The 17,567-nt window shown below is 33.2% G+C and overlaps 1 protein-coding gene and 2 long non-coding RNA genes across 3 annotated transcripts; 1 reads left to right on the top strand and 2 right to left on the bottom strand.

Annotated features, from left to right (window-relative positions):
- Positions 1–652: 652 nt before the first annotated feature.
- Positions 653–2,935, bottom strand: LOC129981686 (uncharacterized). The gene is made up of 3 exons (XR_008785346.1): positions 2,477–2,935; positions 2,208–2,352; positions 653–724 (listed from the first exon to the last, which is right to left on the bottom strand). It is a non-coding gene; the product is annotated as an uncharacterized LOC129981686 (long non-coding RNA).
- A 3-nt stretch (positions 2,936–2,938) lies between these two features.
- On the bottom strand, positions 2,939–5,293 carry LOC129981687 (uncharacterized). Its single transcript, XR_008785347.1, has 3 exons — positions 4,416–5,293; positions 4,149–4,305; positions 2,939–3,164 (listed from the first exon to the last, which is right to left on the bottom strand). It is a non-coding gene; the product is annotated as an uncharacterized LOC129981687 (long non-coding RNA).
- Positions 5,294–6,471: 1,178 nt separating this feature from the next.
- On the top strand, positions 6,472–7,392 carry LOC129980605 (uncharacterized). The gene has a single exon (XM_056090987.1). The coding sequence runs from the start codon at positions 6,472–6,474 to the stop codon at positions 7,390–7,392; it is 921 nt and encodes a 306-aa protein (XP_055946962.1).
- Positions 7,393–17,567: the final 10,175 nt, after the last annotated feature.

Raw genomic sequence — 17,567 nt, 5'->3', positions numbered from 1 at the left:
TCATAATAACAATTGCGATTCTTGTCTATATTGCTGGGTCAATGAGAGCTCTGCTTGTGAAATCGTTGAGCTCTAAGAGATTAATATCCATACAGAAATTTTAAAACGAATTTTATCTGAAATGTAAATTAAATATTCAGTCTTGTTGGAAAGTTGGTTTAGATTACTAGCAAAATTAAATACACTACCAAATTTTAAGTTATCCATATTAAAAACATTTCACCAATGTCGATTGTTTTTAAGACACTTATTTCTCAAAGATTAAAAAAGAACAAAACAAGTATTATATTTGAAGGGAATGAATGAAGACCAATATTTTCAAGTTGGTATAAGAAAAGTTTCCACACAATTTTAAGATGAAACATTGAATCGCCAAACACTTGTTTTGAATCATTTTGCACACTTCAAACTTTGCAAAGTTCAAAAAAATTAAATATTCAGTATCTTGCTCCTTGAATAGAATAAAACATTTCAAAGATGTATTGATATCCTCAAGGAATGTTGACTATATACATAATCACTTTTCCACTGTGCAGACCATTTATGTATTCATTTTTAAGTACTAATATAAGTTTAGGCAAAACCAAAATGAATTTTACAAACTCAACTGCATAAATTGGATCTCCAATCGTAGTTTTCCATTGAAAAGGTTCCGAATTTCAAGGTTGAAGGCTCCAAATAGCATCTTTTGCCGTGATCACTTGGGTACAAACATGTAGGACGTCTGAAAAGATTAAATTAATAGATTAAATCACACTATCGAGAATGCCATTAAATGCCAGAATATAAAAGACCAAATTTTGATCTATAAATCCACTCCAATAATTCAATTATCTGAAAAAAATTTGTTTAATTGCTATCAAGATAAGCGGAATCTATATCTAGTGTTACGAATCTGCAATGCTGCTTCCCAGCATAGTTGGTTCCATGGGAGGTCCCGGAGCTTGGCGACAAACTTGGCGACTTTGGCGCCAAAATAGATTATACCCGAAACATCGAGAATTTTCCCGATCCGTCCAGTAGGAACCGAGTTACGCCTCGAACGTTCCTGATTGGTTGAGAGGCTTCTAGCCCCGCCTCCTGATGCCTATAAAAAGGAATCGGTCCTGCCTCTGCCGAGGGGGGGGGGCAGTGGTGAATTTAGTCGGAAGCGTCCGAGTCGAGTGAAGAATTGGTCTTCCAGGGACTAGCGGAGCAGCAACGGAGTCGAGCTGCTGTGTATGTTGTTTGCTGCATTTTTCGGCTGAAGATAATCGACTTCTGTGTTGTATATAGTTGTCGTGTTTGTGCTGTCGTGTGTGTCTTGTAAATAAACGTCATTGAGTGTTCTCCACACCATATAACCCCCACTATCCAAACGAACCCCGGAAAATTTCGTAACACTAGGATTTTTCCCACCAACAGTTCGCATTATGAAAATGCAGCTAACCATTTAAATACAATTTCAAAATAATTAAGCAATTTTTTTAATTCCAGAATCTTCTGAGACATGCGTGTTTTTATTCTCCATGAAAATCAGAAATTGCAAATAATGAATGCTCCAATAACGTCCAATAGTCATTGTTTAGATTTTAGAATACGGTAAATTTTGCTAGGCTCTTGAAACTTCCACAGAACCGTTTAAAAGCGCCGAAAATGAACGCATCCTTGCATAGTGGAGAAAAAAGAGAAAGGAACGATGTTGAGAAACGAACACAATTCCTTTTAGAGATTGCAAATGAATTTCCTAGATTGCCGTTTATATACTTGAAAAAGCAAGCATGTTCGCCTTACTGATTATTATATTCTGGTAATGAATGGATTGAAAATTTTAAATATCAACTGCAATACGTTTGGTATGGCCCCAAAAATAACTTTAGCGGAGAAATAACACAAAATTATGCAAAAACCTTTTTTGCTTATCTTTCAAAGGCACATGTCTGAAAAAGTTTGACCCCACATTTTGCTATTGAAAAGAAACCATACATAGGCTAACTCTTTTCTTGGGCAATTACTTCGACATCTATTTACAGAAATTGATCTCCCAGTATAACACGAACGGTAATTCGGTTCTTGTATTCAGAGGCAGCTAAAACTCAAATGTTCCCAGGAAACTATGATTCATGTATTTTTTGTGCCTTCGGAATACTTTCTAGAGGGATCAAATAAAATAGTTTCCGAATATTATGCTATTCTGATAATTTTATTATAATGATTCAAGAACTTACCCTGTGAATTTGACACTGCAAATTATCTTAAGGAAATTGGTGGCTTGTATATGGAGCCGAGAAAGCCGTATTTCTGATGGTGACAGCACACTTATCCAAGAAAAATGAATGAATAATGGTCGTAAGTTGTCTGACCTATGAATACCTAATGAAATAAGAACATTTTTATAGATCTAATTATTTCATAACCAAAAGTGTTAGGGATAATTATTTCATAACCAAAATACAATTTTCAGTTCAATTTGACAATTTGAATTCGTGCAACTTACCGATATCACTTGAGTACTATTTTTTCCACCATTCCAGACATCTCCCATATTTAGAATTTGCGGCTAGAACCGAAATGATATTTACTGCACAGATGAGTGGTATTAAGCCGTTGTTCAATTAAATGACCTCGAATGAGGTCATTGCAGAATGCGCTGCACTAATATCAGTTACAGGAGATTCTGCCTATTTTTCCATTCATAATACGATCCTTCATGATTAAACACGAAGAATTCCATCAGAATACTTTCAGGCATAAGTAAAGTAATTTATATTGATATTATCTCCAAAGTTCTTGCTATTATTACTCTAAAAACTGAAATTTTCATTCGTTTTTTTCTTTTCATCTCTTGAAAACAGCGTAAGAAGTAATGGTCATGGTTTTCCTCCAACCTCAGACTATGAGAAATCAACGTAATTCAGACTCGTCACTTAGAAGCCACTTTCCTGAAATATGCAGGGATTATTTCTTTCACTTTCAATTCACTGTGCAGGTCCTTAAAATTCCGGTAATTTTTGCACAAAGTTGATATATTAAGCTTAGTCTAATATTTCAGGATTTAGAAATCATCCAATAAATCTGGTCTGTTAGTCTGATTCCATAGGATGCGAATTCTAATATGCGCCTGTTGAAGCTCCATATTATCTGTTGTACCGTGATCACTTGGATCACGTGATCATCTTCAACATCTGAAAATAAATTAGATATGAAATCTATCAAGTGCACTATAAAATGTAAGAATATATGCATTTTACTTTTGCTCTTTTATCAACATCAAAAATTCAAAATCTGATAAGCATTTGCTTGCAACTTGCTTGATAGAAATTAAAGGTTTCCCGTTTTAATCAGAAAATCTTACATCCCACATCGGTTCATTTTTTTAAAAAATTATGCCATTATCAATATTTGAAAAGCATTTGTTAAACAAATCTAAATATTGGTTTTAAAAGAATATTTCCAGATCTTTTCCGAGAGCTATAAGCATATATTAGGAAAATAAGTCGTACATCTAATTTGTTAATTGCCCATTAAGCATAATTGCCGATTATACTCGTTATATTAAGTTTACTCGTTAAACGCTAGAATACTCTTTAAAGCGACACACAAAATGCTTAGAGGTAAATTATGAAATTTCATTTAAGGAACATTCAATTTCAATTTTGTACAGTTACATTTCAGATTTTATGGAATGCCATATTTAGATGCTTGAAAAATAGAGAAGCGAATTTGAGGGTCTTACCAAGAAGCATGTTTATTAACTACAACTTATAAAGGATCGAAAAACGTTGATTGTTTAAATAGTAATGCATTTATTCATTCTAGAAAGTTTACCTCAGTCCATATAGACACAAAACAATTATCTGCAATTATTTATTTTTTGTCCTGCTACAGGTGCGTGTTGGAATAAATGATTTGAGTGATCCTGGCCCTGTACTACCCAAGTGATGACATGCAAATAAACATAGTATAACATGTATTTCAATACTGGTAATTCTTCCGTTGGAGGTAGTTCAAAAGGTTACACATACATAGGTTCATAAATGTTTCCCGGTAATTATGTTTCACTTCTCTTTGCAGCTTCCAGAAAATTTACTTTCGAAACGAATCGAATACAATTGGTTTCCAAACGCCATGTCGCTTTGTCAATTTATTAATATAATTTGAAAACTTACTGTTTCCTTAAATTTCTTGTACTTTGTCATCTTAAAATACTTCCTCGCATCCAGCATTGGTGGAAATAGCATGTACATGGAACTGAAAAAACAGTTCTGGTGATGACGTCTTGTCTTTGCTAAATAAAATGGCATGGACATAGGTAAGCTGTCCAACCTATGAAAAACTAATGAAATGAAGTACATTTTTATAGCTCTAATTACCATTGAAAAATTATTGCATCCAATCTTCATTTCGATATGACAATTATAAATAGTAGAACTTACCGATATTACTTTTGTATGGAACCGAGAGGAAATCTGGCCCTCCAGATGGCTGCTATCAACACAATTTTTGCCAAGAGCCGAGAAGGCAGTCATTCCACATATGGGGGAAAGGCATTGCTTCAACAAACATCTGAGTTGTCGGCAGAGCTGCTCTAATAACTGCAGGATTTGTTTAGTTGATAATTTCTGTGAAGCTGCATTTCCTTTAAATTAGTGAAAACTGATGGATTCAAAACAGACTTCCTGGTACGAATGAGGCAGTTTAATGATTTTTAAGGTTATTTTAACCCTAGAAACTTGCGAAATTAAATATTTATTCTGCATATTTTCAGAAACGGCACAAGAAAAAAAATAGCTACTTCTCTTCCCTTTATCATTAGACTATACCAAGTAAAATCTACATAATTATGGCACTTTCGTCACTTGAAAGAAACTTTTGTAGAATATTCAGAAATTTATTCTTCCGTATTCAATCAAAACGCCAAATGTTCGGATTTCAATGCGTCTTAGAAGTTTTCATAAAGTTAGAATGTACGAATGGGCAGCTAGCAGTTTAGGGTTTAATTTTAAATTTTGGAAGAATTATAAAGATTATCCCGCACTTTAATAAAATTTGCTCTCGAATGAAACAACCTCCTTTGCCTTAAAGCTGTACCGACTGTTTAAGCTTTATGAAAAAAGATTTTTTTTATGCAACACGAAATTTACCTACTTTCATATACATTCAAAATAGCTGCATTTAAAGCCAATATCCCTAATGATTAGTTTGATTACAATTCCAAACATTTTCATATCCCTGATCTACACGATTACTGCTTTTCATTCAATTCGAAAGGTAATTAGAATTCATCCGCATTCAATACACGAGATCATTCAAACTTCTGTTTTCGGATTTTGATATGGAACAAACTAAATTATTTCTCATTTCTGAACTTGTGGTTCCTCAAATAGACACGGCTACTTTATTCAGTAGAAATTATACTTTATTACACCATAAATATATCTAGTCATTTTAGGATTAATTGATACACGAGCACGAATTGAACGAATTTTTTCCGTACGACGTGCGATGTTGTAACGTCAACTAGGGGAATAAATTCATACATAGAAATAAAAGAACGGCATCCATAATATTACTGTTCATATTATAGGTTAATTTTAATTTGAAGATTGTTGTGGGGAAGGGTGGTTAGAAAAGCGAAATGCTTCACCAAGATTACATATACGGAATTAGTACTGTCCAAGATGGCAAGAACCACGAGCTGAAATTTAAAATAAATAAAAGGTAGCTTTTAAACGCGATGTAGAAATTTTGGAATAAATTGTTTAATTTCCAATGCATGAATAATTTTTTATTGCCACTCAACGAATAAGTAAATTTAATTCGAAAAAATATCTAAAATTTATATATTAGGCATTTTAAGGAATTTCCACTTTTAAACAAGCTAGCAGATATTTTACGTTGAGCTCAGTTCTAAAGAAAACGCAGTAAACCAAAGACTCCGGAAATCAAATATATAATTTCACCGCGATATGAATTCGAATCCATTCTGTTCATCAATGTTATTCAAGTGCCATTATCGATCCTTATTGTACCATGAAAATTCCTATTTATTAAAATCAAAATGCATTTTATTTGTCGATTTTAGCACAGTTCTAATTATGGGAGATCTCCAAAATCTCGCAAAACGAACAGCAACGGAACAATCGATTTATCCGTTATTATTCAATCCAGTTCGATCTTATTCTTACGTACAGTGGAATATTCAAAATAAAAAGACGATTATTCTATCATACATATATAGCTGTCAAATTTATGGGATTCAAATCCAAAATTTTAAAAATTATCAAGAAAGCCCTGGTTTAATGTTCAACTTATTTCGGAGTCGCCTAATCATTCTATTAAGCATTCTTATCTTGTTCTATCCCTACTTCAAAGCAACGTTTCAAGCTCATCTCCGCCTATATCCCTACTTTCTATTCAAATAATGGCCGTCAACGTGAAATTAAACAGTTGAGAATAATGAGAATAAGCAAATCTTTGTACAACACACAAATGCGACCCCGTTTTCCTTCAGCATTTTCCATTTCATCGAAACACACACACACACACACACCTCCAAAGCCACAGCCAACTCGCACACAGGCATTACCCACACCTCCAAAGCCACAGCCAACTCGCACACAGGCATTACCCACACCTCCAAAGCCACAGCCAACTCGCACACAGGCATTACCCACACCTCCAAAGCCACAGCCAACTCGCACACAGGCATTACCCACACCTCCAAAGCCACAGCCAACTCTCACACAGGCATTACCCACACCTCCAAAGCCACAGCCAACTCTCACACAGGCATTACCCACACCTCCAAAGCCACAGCCAACTCTCACACAGGCATTACCCACACCTCCAAAGCCACAGCCAATTCTCACACAGGCATTACCCACACCTCCAAAGCCACAGCCAACTCTCACACAGGCATTACCCACACCTCCAAAGCCACAGCCAATTCTCACACAGGCATTACCCACGCCTCCACTACCAACCTCCAAAACCACAGCCAACTCGCACACAGGCATTACCCACGCCTCCACTACCAACCTCCAAAGCCACAGCCGACACACAGGCATTGCCCAAGCCTCCAACACCAACCTCAAAACCACAGCCGACACAGGCATTGCCCCTTTATTGCCCAAGCCTCCAACACCAACCTCAAAACCCCAGCCGACATACAGGCATTGCCCTTTTATTGCCCAAGCCTTCAACACCAACCTCAAAACCCCAGCCGACATACAGGCATTGTCCAAGCCTCCAACATTAACCCACGAAACCACAAATAGCACACGAATTACCCACGCTTTCAATACCAACTTCCGAAATAATTCAAGCGCTCATTACCCACGCCGTCTGCTCTACCTCCCATCCATGGATCTCGTAAATAAGCACATCGCTAACCCCAGCCACAGTCCATAATTCTCACCTCTCGCATTACCCCGCTAACATCAACTCTCAATATTACGTAAATACCCGGTATCACAACTAGTTAATCCAGACAATCATGTCTTTTCCATACCTCATAGTGAAGTAGCCTGCATACTTCACACATTGACTATTTTCAAATTCCACAAAGCCGCCACTCCACTCACTGTCAAATGAAACATTGTACGAATTAGACACTCGCCAATCCCCACTCCAACTCCCAAAACAAAGTACATTAATTTTATTCCGTGAATCATGCTTGTACGCAAGATAAGATCTTTCGTGATACACATTACTAGGGAATTTTCCGATTCGCATAATGCATCTCAGCCTGATACTAGAATGCATGTCAGTATTCTTATTGTTCCGCGAGGACCAAATAATTTTGCACTAATTAAAAACGGAATTTAAAAATACTGAATCCAGCGGTTTTTATGCAAGTTACGATTAACATGTTGAATTGAAGTAGAACAGAAACAGAACATGCGATTTCTTCAAGAAATTTTATAAATAAAGTAAATATAATTTTTAAAATAAGTTGCATACAAAATATTACCATTATTGCGTACTGCTTCCTCGGTCAATTTATGAATTTATTAAATTTCCTCAGTTGGGTGCCAAATCACCCAAATCCGACACCTAGCAATTCTCGATCATGTTTCTGAATAATTTGATTCATTACAATTATATATTGCGAAGAAATCAAGTTTTGGTTGAGGGACTATTTGTATCGAATAACACAAGAATGATTTGATTCTCAAATTTAAGAATAGATCTTGGACGTACGATTCTGACTGAAAGCATACCATAATATCGCTAATTTCTTCCTTTGCGTTTCTGAAATTTACCATTTCAAATTTTCGATCTCAATATTCCACATTTCTTTGTGCTCATATCAATTGGATACAAAACTAATTTTGTAAATTCCAGTTAATAAAATTTTAAAGTGTTAAATTAGCATGGCACGTTTCTGACTGGAAATGGTTAAAATGTATCCATTGAAATTTTCCGATACTTTATTTAATAGCTTGTACAAGAATTCGTGATTTAAGTAAATAAAGAGACAATACTAAACAATGAAGCTAGATAATGCTAATTAAATGGCACTCTTTAAAGGATGCAATTAAAATGCAGAAATACTAAATGCAAAATGATTTATTCCATTAATGTTGATTACACGAAATACATTAAAATAAGCAAAGAATGACAGACTAATATAGAAAGCAAAAGAATTTATATGAAACTTGTTTACGACATTAAAAAACTTGAACACAGACAATTATTTGAAAGAGCAAGAGACTTTTTAGGGTATTAATTGGCAATTTCAGTACGAAATATGGTTTCCAAATACGAATTAGCGAGGAGTACTTCAGGCTTAATTTAACATCCTTTGAAATGGATAGTAAAGTTAGAATTTCAATAATTTTCTTATATCCTTCCGTTCTCACTTGATTCGATTTTCCGTTAAAGCTATCATTAAGAACTAATCACTTCAAAAATGTCCTAATTCTGACTTCATCCAATTCGCTTTATTATCCGGAAGAAAAATTTCGTTTATATAATGTATATTTTAACCTCGTTCTCCAAAATGTTTCTGTATTTAGCATATAATTTCTTTAAATATTAAGAAAATTCCTCAGTCTATAGCGTAAAAAATTAGTAGGCCATGATAATTTTATTTTTAGTACAAGAACTAACAGTTCATTCCTTATCTTGGTTTATCTTGCATTCGATAAAAACTCAAACATCAAGAATTAACTGCAAAACTAATTTTTATTCGAAACAGGCGCGTCTCTTGATTGAGTAGTTGAAGATTGACTTAAACTTCCCTACTTTAAGAAATTGATTTGTAATTCGCAATACGAAATTTTCCATATCAATTCATAAACAGAAGTTTGAATAATAGTCTGAAATCTGAATTTTTTTACTTTAGAATATACCGACTGAAATAGGTAAACGCCATTGGGAAGAAATTTCAATAATCGTCAACGAGTTCCATTAATTTATTCTTACAACTCCGAAATAAAGCTACACCTGAACATAATTGAATGGCTTTTGACAAAGTTACAATCAATATTTAGAGGACGAGCTGATCTCTAAATAAACTATTGTGAAAATTAATGGAACCAAGCTATAGCGAGAGATTCACATTAGAAAATTTATCTCAAACATTGATAGATTGTATCAAAAATATTCAACTTCCGTTTTTAGTTTGAGAGGATGCACTTATTGCCAGGTTATTATTGGTTTGAGATTTATTCATTTTTGAGTGGATATTCGATTTCTATATTCTAGACTGTTCCTTCAAAATGCTTGACACCTCGCAAATTCATGGAAGACGCTAAAATCTAAACTTCTAGTATTCTGAAGGAATAGGAGAGAATTCATAATATCCGAATATTCGACACAAGTAACCTCCAAGCAGCTAGAGCACCACAATTATGTAGACATACCTGGTTAGTCCAATGCGATGCGACAGCAGAAAATTCAGGAGAAAGTACCGCCCTCCATCCAAAATCAGCATAACACTATAGTAATGGTGTTTCTTCAACCATCTTAGAACTAAAATTAATTTTGAGTCGAAAAGTTGGAATAATGACATTTGCAACGGCGATAACTTGCAAATATAGTCCGTCACACAAGGAGAGTCGGGCATAAAGATGCAGGTGTCGCTTTCACATAGTTTAAATTATCTGTTATGAAATTACCTGAAAGAGAAATTGTGGTTACCTTGGAGCAAGTTATAAATGATAAATTAAGAATTTCTTTAAGAAATGGGATGCGTCGTCCTACTTTATATCGATTTATGTGGAATTATGGTCTTCCATCGAGGTTCTAATTTCTCATTAATCTAGGCAACCGAAGTTACTGTTAATAGAATTGACATTAAAAATTCTATCCTTTAGTCGCTTTATATCCCTAAAAATAATTATCAATGGCAAAAGGACCAGAATTAGATAAATTGCGTCAAACTGATGCACCATCTATGCTACATACGCAATAGAATATCATCGAAATATGCGAGTGACTCATTACATAGCAGAACACACGAGCTTGCCTTAACATTACAGCTTTATGCTTTTATTATCATTTTAAGTAAAATGAAGCAATGCACTTTATTTAGCTTTCATTAATGTTACAATAGAAATATTGCAGTGCAAATATGTTTTAAATGTTTCATAAAACACTGAAAGCCTGGTAAGTATAATTTAAAAGGTTCAATTTTATTCATTAATCCCGAAGCATAACTTTCACTTCTAACAAATTTAAACTGGCATTTATTCTGCAAATCAAATGATTAAAATACTTCGAGTAGAATGCGTTGAATAATGAAATAGGGCTAGATAGACGATTCAAGCTTAAAATACAATGCTACTACAAGATGTAAATTTGCCATATTTTAACAGTTTTTTTAAATCCATTTCTTTATTGGACATATAAACAATCATAATAAAGTCAAATGTAACTTGGCTCATGGTCTTTCTAATTTTCACTATACTATAACTTATTTCTTCTATTCCGATGCAAAACAGAATCTTTAGCTTTCAACAATGTTTTCAGTCACTCGATTAAATATTTGATGAAATAACGAAGAGGTTTAAATTTCTGAACAGTATGATCGATTGTTAAATGTTAATGAAATAAAAATTTTAAAAATTACCCAAGTTTGGAAAAATTTCCCAATTATTAAATTGACATTAAGATTTTTGTATCAGTATTTTAAAAATACTCACAAAACTCATGAAATTGATCTTTTTTAATAAGAATTATCGTTAACATTTCAAAAAATACCCAAGAAGTTGCATTATCATAATTAAAATTATATATGTGCCAAATTTGGTAGCATTAGGTCAAATGGTCTGTCTTGTAGAATGCCAACACACATATTCATCTTTATTGTTAGTAGAGATGCAGAAATTAACAAGCAAATTTGAATGTTGGGATGTGTCAATTCTCCAATACAAGAATATTGTTTTATTGCGCGAGAAACATGCATTTTTTTTATTTAGCTCAAAAAAAATGTTTCCAAAGTTTAAGAGACTTGAGATGAGCTTTAGCCAAGTTCCGGAGGATTTTACAATGCCCCTATTTTACACTTAAATTGAGCTACAATCGTACATACATTCGTTCAAATGAGTAAGGAAAAGAAAGATGTTTAGAAGTCAAACTATCTAAAAAGTAATTATCCGAGTATCTGCTTCTTATCTATAAAGGTGCTTTTTAACACTAACAGAAATATTGAATCGAGCATTAAAACTAATAGGATCTTAGTCGAACGACGAAGTCATGACCTTTTTCAAATGGACCATTTTCCATAAAAGGAACTTTCTAAATGTTTCCATTATATATAGAGATGTTTAATTTAATTAGCCACATTTGTAAAATGTATCATGAACAATTCATTTTTGGCGAAATTCTCTTATGAATGAAATCCGGCTTACAATAACCGAAATTCTAGACCTTTTGTCGCAATAAAATATCGCGGTTTTTCCCAATTGAATTTTCCTATAAATTTGACGAAAAAATGAGTGACAAAAAATGATACTACTATGTTTTACAGCAAGCCATTTACATAAGACTAATTATCAAGCTTTGATATTTTAAGTTGGTTTATTCATCTAGTAAATGATAGTGTCATTTATATAGTAATGGTTTATTCAATAATTACACAAATTCTGCTACATGCTATATTTTTAAAAAGTTGTTTAAGATAATTAAAATAACCTTCGAAAAAATATTATGAACGAATAATTCCGTAGAACAATTCTTCGAATCTTCCGACACATAAAAAGTAATTAAAATTCATTTTTATACTTATACGAACTCAAAACAACTAAATAACTTACCCATTATTTAATTCAATACTAGTTATAAGCAGTTCTTCAAAAATATATGAATATTATTTTAATTCTTCTTTTAATATGGCACCATAGAGTTGAAGACAGCTAAAATATTCCATTTTCGTTCCGATTCAGAAGTGACATTAATAGTTTACACAATGTGCCCAGTTTAACAGAAATCAGAACCATTTTATAAAATTCATTTAAGGCATCTTCCTTAAAACGCCCGCAACAATAAAAGGAAGACCGATCAATTCGTTGAGTTTTTATAGATGTATAGGGATATAGAAATTTCTTATAAAGCGTCCTCTTCTTCCAAAGAGTCTTGCGAGGTGGCTGTTCAGCTAGCGCGTACGAAGTGAAGTACGAGATATTTCCTAAAAATTGCTCACTTTTTGAAAAAAGATTCAGAAATCTTTATCCAAATTTAAACCTGAAAGAAGAATACTCAATAAATATAAAAATTATTTTTAAAAAAAATCTCATGCCAAATTTAAAAATAACTATGTCGTCTTTCTTAGAAAACTAGGATAAGGCGAAACAAAGGTGCTCTATCACTCATTCAATCAGCAATTATAGGTTATTACTTTATATGCTTTAAGCGGGATTTTCGTTTAAGAAGCATCAAAAATATGATGACCCAGTAGCATAGGAATCAATGAATGTACACCATGATATTGTTTGGCTCCGAATCCCAGCTAATTCTTGCTGAAATACTCCGGTATAGCTTCTTTAGATATTGCAAATAGAGGGTTATGTACACTCCTGACCATTCAAATTGCAACACCAGGAAGGAATGATCTGAATAATGTCAAAATCATATAAAAGGAAAAAGAGGTTGGGATGTGCAAATGATTAGCATTTCAGCGCATTTAGATGACACAAGGGAGAAACGACATCTGAAGCATTTGGAAAGGGCTTTGCAAGGATGGAGTTTGCTCAAAATATGGTGTTATGCCTTGAATAATAATAATACTAAATTCTTACTAGTAAGTCGAAATTCAGTAGAAGCAGAATCGTTGGCTATCGACAGCGTGGATTATCGTTCCATGATACCAACAGTCACACTGGTCGAAATCGCAAAACTATTGTCATACGAATGTGGAATCAATGGGTTGTTGAGTCATACTGAAAGACATTCAGGATCTCAATGCCTCCCATTATTAACGCCCGAGAGGACAGACATGTTGTATGGTAGACCCTGTAAAACTATACAACTACATTATGGACCATTAATCAGGAAACGGGCAGGTTTGCGGCATGCCCAGTATCCTCTCGTACGGTGCGACCATTACTCCGGCTTCCTTTGACAACGCAACATAGAGAGATGGCGACTAATGGTACAACGAAGGAGGCAAAACTGGATATAGAACTGGCACGCCTTTTGAAACATTCTCTCTTCGAGCCGGGCGGTTTGGGACGCTTGGGAATTTTCCTTTAAGTAGAAGTCAAAGTGGGTCGCTTTCGGGCGCCTGCTTCCGTTACAGAGGAGATTGGTATTAAAAGCGGTTACTGTGTTACGTACTCCAGGAGGAACTCTAATTTCCATTTATATCCCCCCTAGTACTGATACTTCCAATTTTATTTTGGATATAGAAAACCTAATGCAAACAGACCAAAACCAATTTTTTTTGTGGGGATTTTAACGCACACCACGATAGCTGGGGGTGTAGATATAACTGCCCAAAATTTAATTCCCTAAAATCATTCGCCCGTCAGGCCATATTAGATATTATTGCACCCCGCCCACAAGATTTGGACCCCAGTCAGCTAATACATAGACCTCACTTTAATTAAAGACTTCTTGTACCCATTAGAAATTCACTTATTTCCTGAACACAGCTCTGACCACAATACCATCTAACTAAATTTTTTCTTTAAATACACCCAACCTAATAATTTAAATAAATGTAAAACCAGATGGGAAAATTTTAATATTAAGTCAGTCAGAAACCCCAGATACTGATGACTTTACAAATCCTGAAAAACTTGATCATTTTGTTAACTTTTTTGAATCAAAATTAGAGACCTAATTAGGGACAGGAACTTTGCCAGGAAAATTTTTCAAAAAAAACTAGAGACGCAGTCTTCAAGAGACTACTGGATCAACTTAATAAGAAATAGAAAAACTAAACAATAAAATCCAAACTAACGAATTCATAAATAAACTAATGTTAACACAGAGGACGGCTCAATATGGAAATTAGTCAAAGCTTTTAAAAGTAAAAAACAAAAATTCTGGTCCTTAAAAGCCCAGCTAGTGGTGCAATAACTGATAAAGAAAAAGTAAACTGCCCGGCGATTAGCCTTGAGAAACAGTTTCAACTTAATGATTTGAAAGATGGCACAACAGAATATAATCTAAATAATACAATCAAAAGCTTTCTGGCTCACTGCCATAAAAATTTATTTATATTCTCCCTTCTGCTATTGACGAAATTAAGAATCACATTAAAAAAATTTAATGTTAAGAAAGCCCCTGGCTTAGACAGCATTAACAATAAAATGCTAAAACCCTTTCGGAAAATTATTTAAAATTTTTAATTAACATCATTCGTAGTATTTTCAATTTAGGACATTTTGTTACATTATGGAAAACAGCTGTAGTTATCCTAATCTTAAAACCAGGAAAAGATCCAAATGACACCCTGTAGTTACAGATTCATATCTCTATTCCTCTCTGTAAGCAAAACAGCCGAACAGATGATACTTAACAGATTAAATATTCACCTAGAAGAGCATAACATCCTAACCCCAGAACAATTTGAATTTGTAAAAAATTATCTACCACCCACCAATTATTAAGAGCAGTTGAAAGCATTGAAGAAGGGTTTGAAAGTAAACAAAAAACTGCAGCGGTTTTCCTTGAAATTCAGAAAGCTTTTGGCAGAGTTTGGCTGATGAAGAAATTAAAACAATTTTTCCTACTGATAAAAGTGACAGTAATATGTCAAGCGAAGATGATGGTTGGTCAAAAAATGATGTTTTGCTGATCATTTGAAACAATTTCTCAAATTTCATTTATTTTTCTGATTTCATTGTAAAATGAAGTTTTAAAACCATCTAGTCTATTTTCTGAATTATTTTAATGTACAAAAAAAGTAAGCATTAATATATGGCATATTGTCTACGATTGACAAATGATTGTTTTAATATCATTTTAAAAGCTTAATAAAAATAAGATAAAAAATAAAGATTTTTCTTTGTGTAGACATTTGTCCCAACTTTTTTTTCAATGATCAAAAAATGATTTACTAAAAATTTAAGCATGATTCACTCATGCGTAAATTTGTGGAAACTTAATTCGGAACTTTCGTTCAACATTTCATTTTATTTCTTTGTAATAAAATCGTGCTTTAATAATAATACAGAAAACATAAAATAATATTTTAAAATTAGAAAATCAGCTTGAAAAATTTAGCATGATGGTTTATGCTAAAAAAAGTAATATTTATGATGAACTAAAGTAAAATGTCCAGGCTGAAAACTGAAGGAATGTATTTGCGAAAACTATTTCGCTGAGTAATTTGTTTCCCTTATTTTATTCTTTGTATATCAGTATTAAAAAGTTTTAAAAACATGTTATTTCATTTATTGAATTGTTTTGATAGATGAGATATTTACGTTTGACGTAATGTAGTCTCTTGGTTTGATAAAAATTTTAAAAGATTAGTAAATATGAGTTGCAAAATAAAGATATTTTTGGAATGTACATTTATCTCGCATTTTTTTTTTTTTTGATGATTTAAATGAAATAAATACGTAAGTTTTTGAAAACAAATTGTGTAAACTTTCTTAAAAACTTAATTAAAAGTTTAAACAATATATCTGCATTACGATCGAAAATTCAAAATAATATTTTATATTCAGAAATTCAATGAGCGTAACAGTTTATATTTAAAAAAATGTAATACTGAAGATAATAATAAAAAAAAATCTTAGCTGAGTGTTGAAAGAATGGGATAGAGTATTATCATTTTAGAAATAACTTTCAAGGTGCTGTTTTAACAATTTTTTTTAATTCAACGGATATTTTTATTTCAGTATTAAATGAAGATTTAAAACATTATTTCGTCTAGTTCTGAATTGCATTGACATCTATGCTATGTAAAAAATATCCTAATAGCATTGATATATACATTATGTATGTAATATATTATGTAAAAAAATTACATACTAATATATGAGGTAGTATTTAATTTTAAAAAAATGTAATTAATATTCTAAAGGTTTATTGAAAATTAGATGAAAAATAAAGAGATTTTTGAGATCGATATTAAGGCCAGTTTTTATTTGAATGGTTTGGAAATCTAAAATAAAACTTGCTTCACACTAAAAAATATCAATGCTTTAGAATGAAACACTTATGCCGATAGTAAAGGCAACTCCTTGTCAGAAAAAAACAAGGCCATTGCTCAAAGTAGAACGATCGCAGATTTTTTTTCTTGGGCCCACAAGAGAGTAAATGCCTTAAGCTCCCTTGAGCTTGGAAGAGTCCATGTATCCCAGCGAGGAGCTCAGAAAGTCCGGAAGTCAAAGGGAGCGCCGCTTGAAAAGTGCTTGGATGTTAAAGAGTTGAAAACACTAATGCACAAAGAAATGCTTAGAAAACAACACATATGTCATTTTTATGGTCTATGAAATATCATGAAGAATAGTTTTAAAAAACAACTAGGATTATTTCAAGAGGTAAAATAAAACGGAATTCAAAATACCCATAATCTTGCTTTAAAGGTAAAGGGAACAGCTTTGATATTCAGTCATTTTCGCCCAAAAAATAATTTATCGCCAAATTTTAGCGAAATTGCCGATTGCGGCGCGAAAGGCTGCAAAAGCGCCACCGAAAAATTGCCAACTTCCAAGGCGCCCAATGACTATATATCAAAGCTTAGACAAGACTTTATCGGCGTATGACTCTGCGTTTTAATGTGCAGATTGTAAACGCTCGATACATAAAATAAACATTTCTTATTTTAGGATATTAAGACCAACGACTTAAAGTATTTTAAAGAAAAAAAATGAAGCTGATAAACAATCGGCCAATAAATAAAATGAAGCTGATAAATAATCGGCCAATAAGAGAAAAAAAATGCAGCTGATAAATAATCGGCCAATAAGAGAAAAAAAATGCAGCTGATAAATAGTCAGCCAATAAATAAATAAAGCTGATAAATAATCAGCCAAAAAAAAAAATGGATAAGACGCTACAGCCAATATATCACCACTAATAACAGCAAAAAAAACAGGACAAAAAATCGTTCGTCTCACCTCCGACGCACTGAAGGGGGAGTAATGTGGTGACGCTTTATAAGCCAGATAACAGCTACG

The sequence above is a fragment of the Argiope bruennichi genome, chromosome 8 (assembly GCF_947563725.1).
Source record: "Argiope bruennichi chromosome 8, qqArgBrue1.1, whole genome shotgun sequence".
Classification (NCBI taxonomy): domain Eukaryota; kingdom Metazoa; phylum Arthropoda; class Arachnida; order Araneae; family Araneidae; genus Argiope; species Argiope bruennichi.
Note: the sequence above shows the minus strand (reverse complement) of the source record. Positions and strands in the feature narration are given on the sequence as shown.

Bases quoted from the DNA above. Each gene is read 5' to 3' on its own strand.
- LOC129980605 (XM_056090987.1), top strand. From the start codon at position 6,472: ATGCGACCCCGTTTTCCTTCAGCATTTTCCATTTCATCGAAACACACA.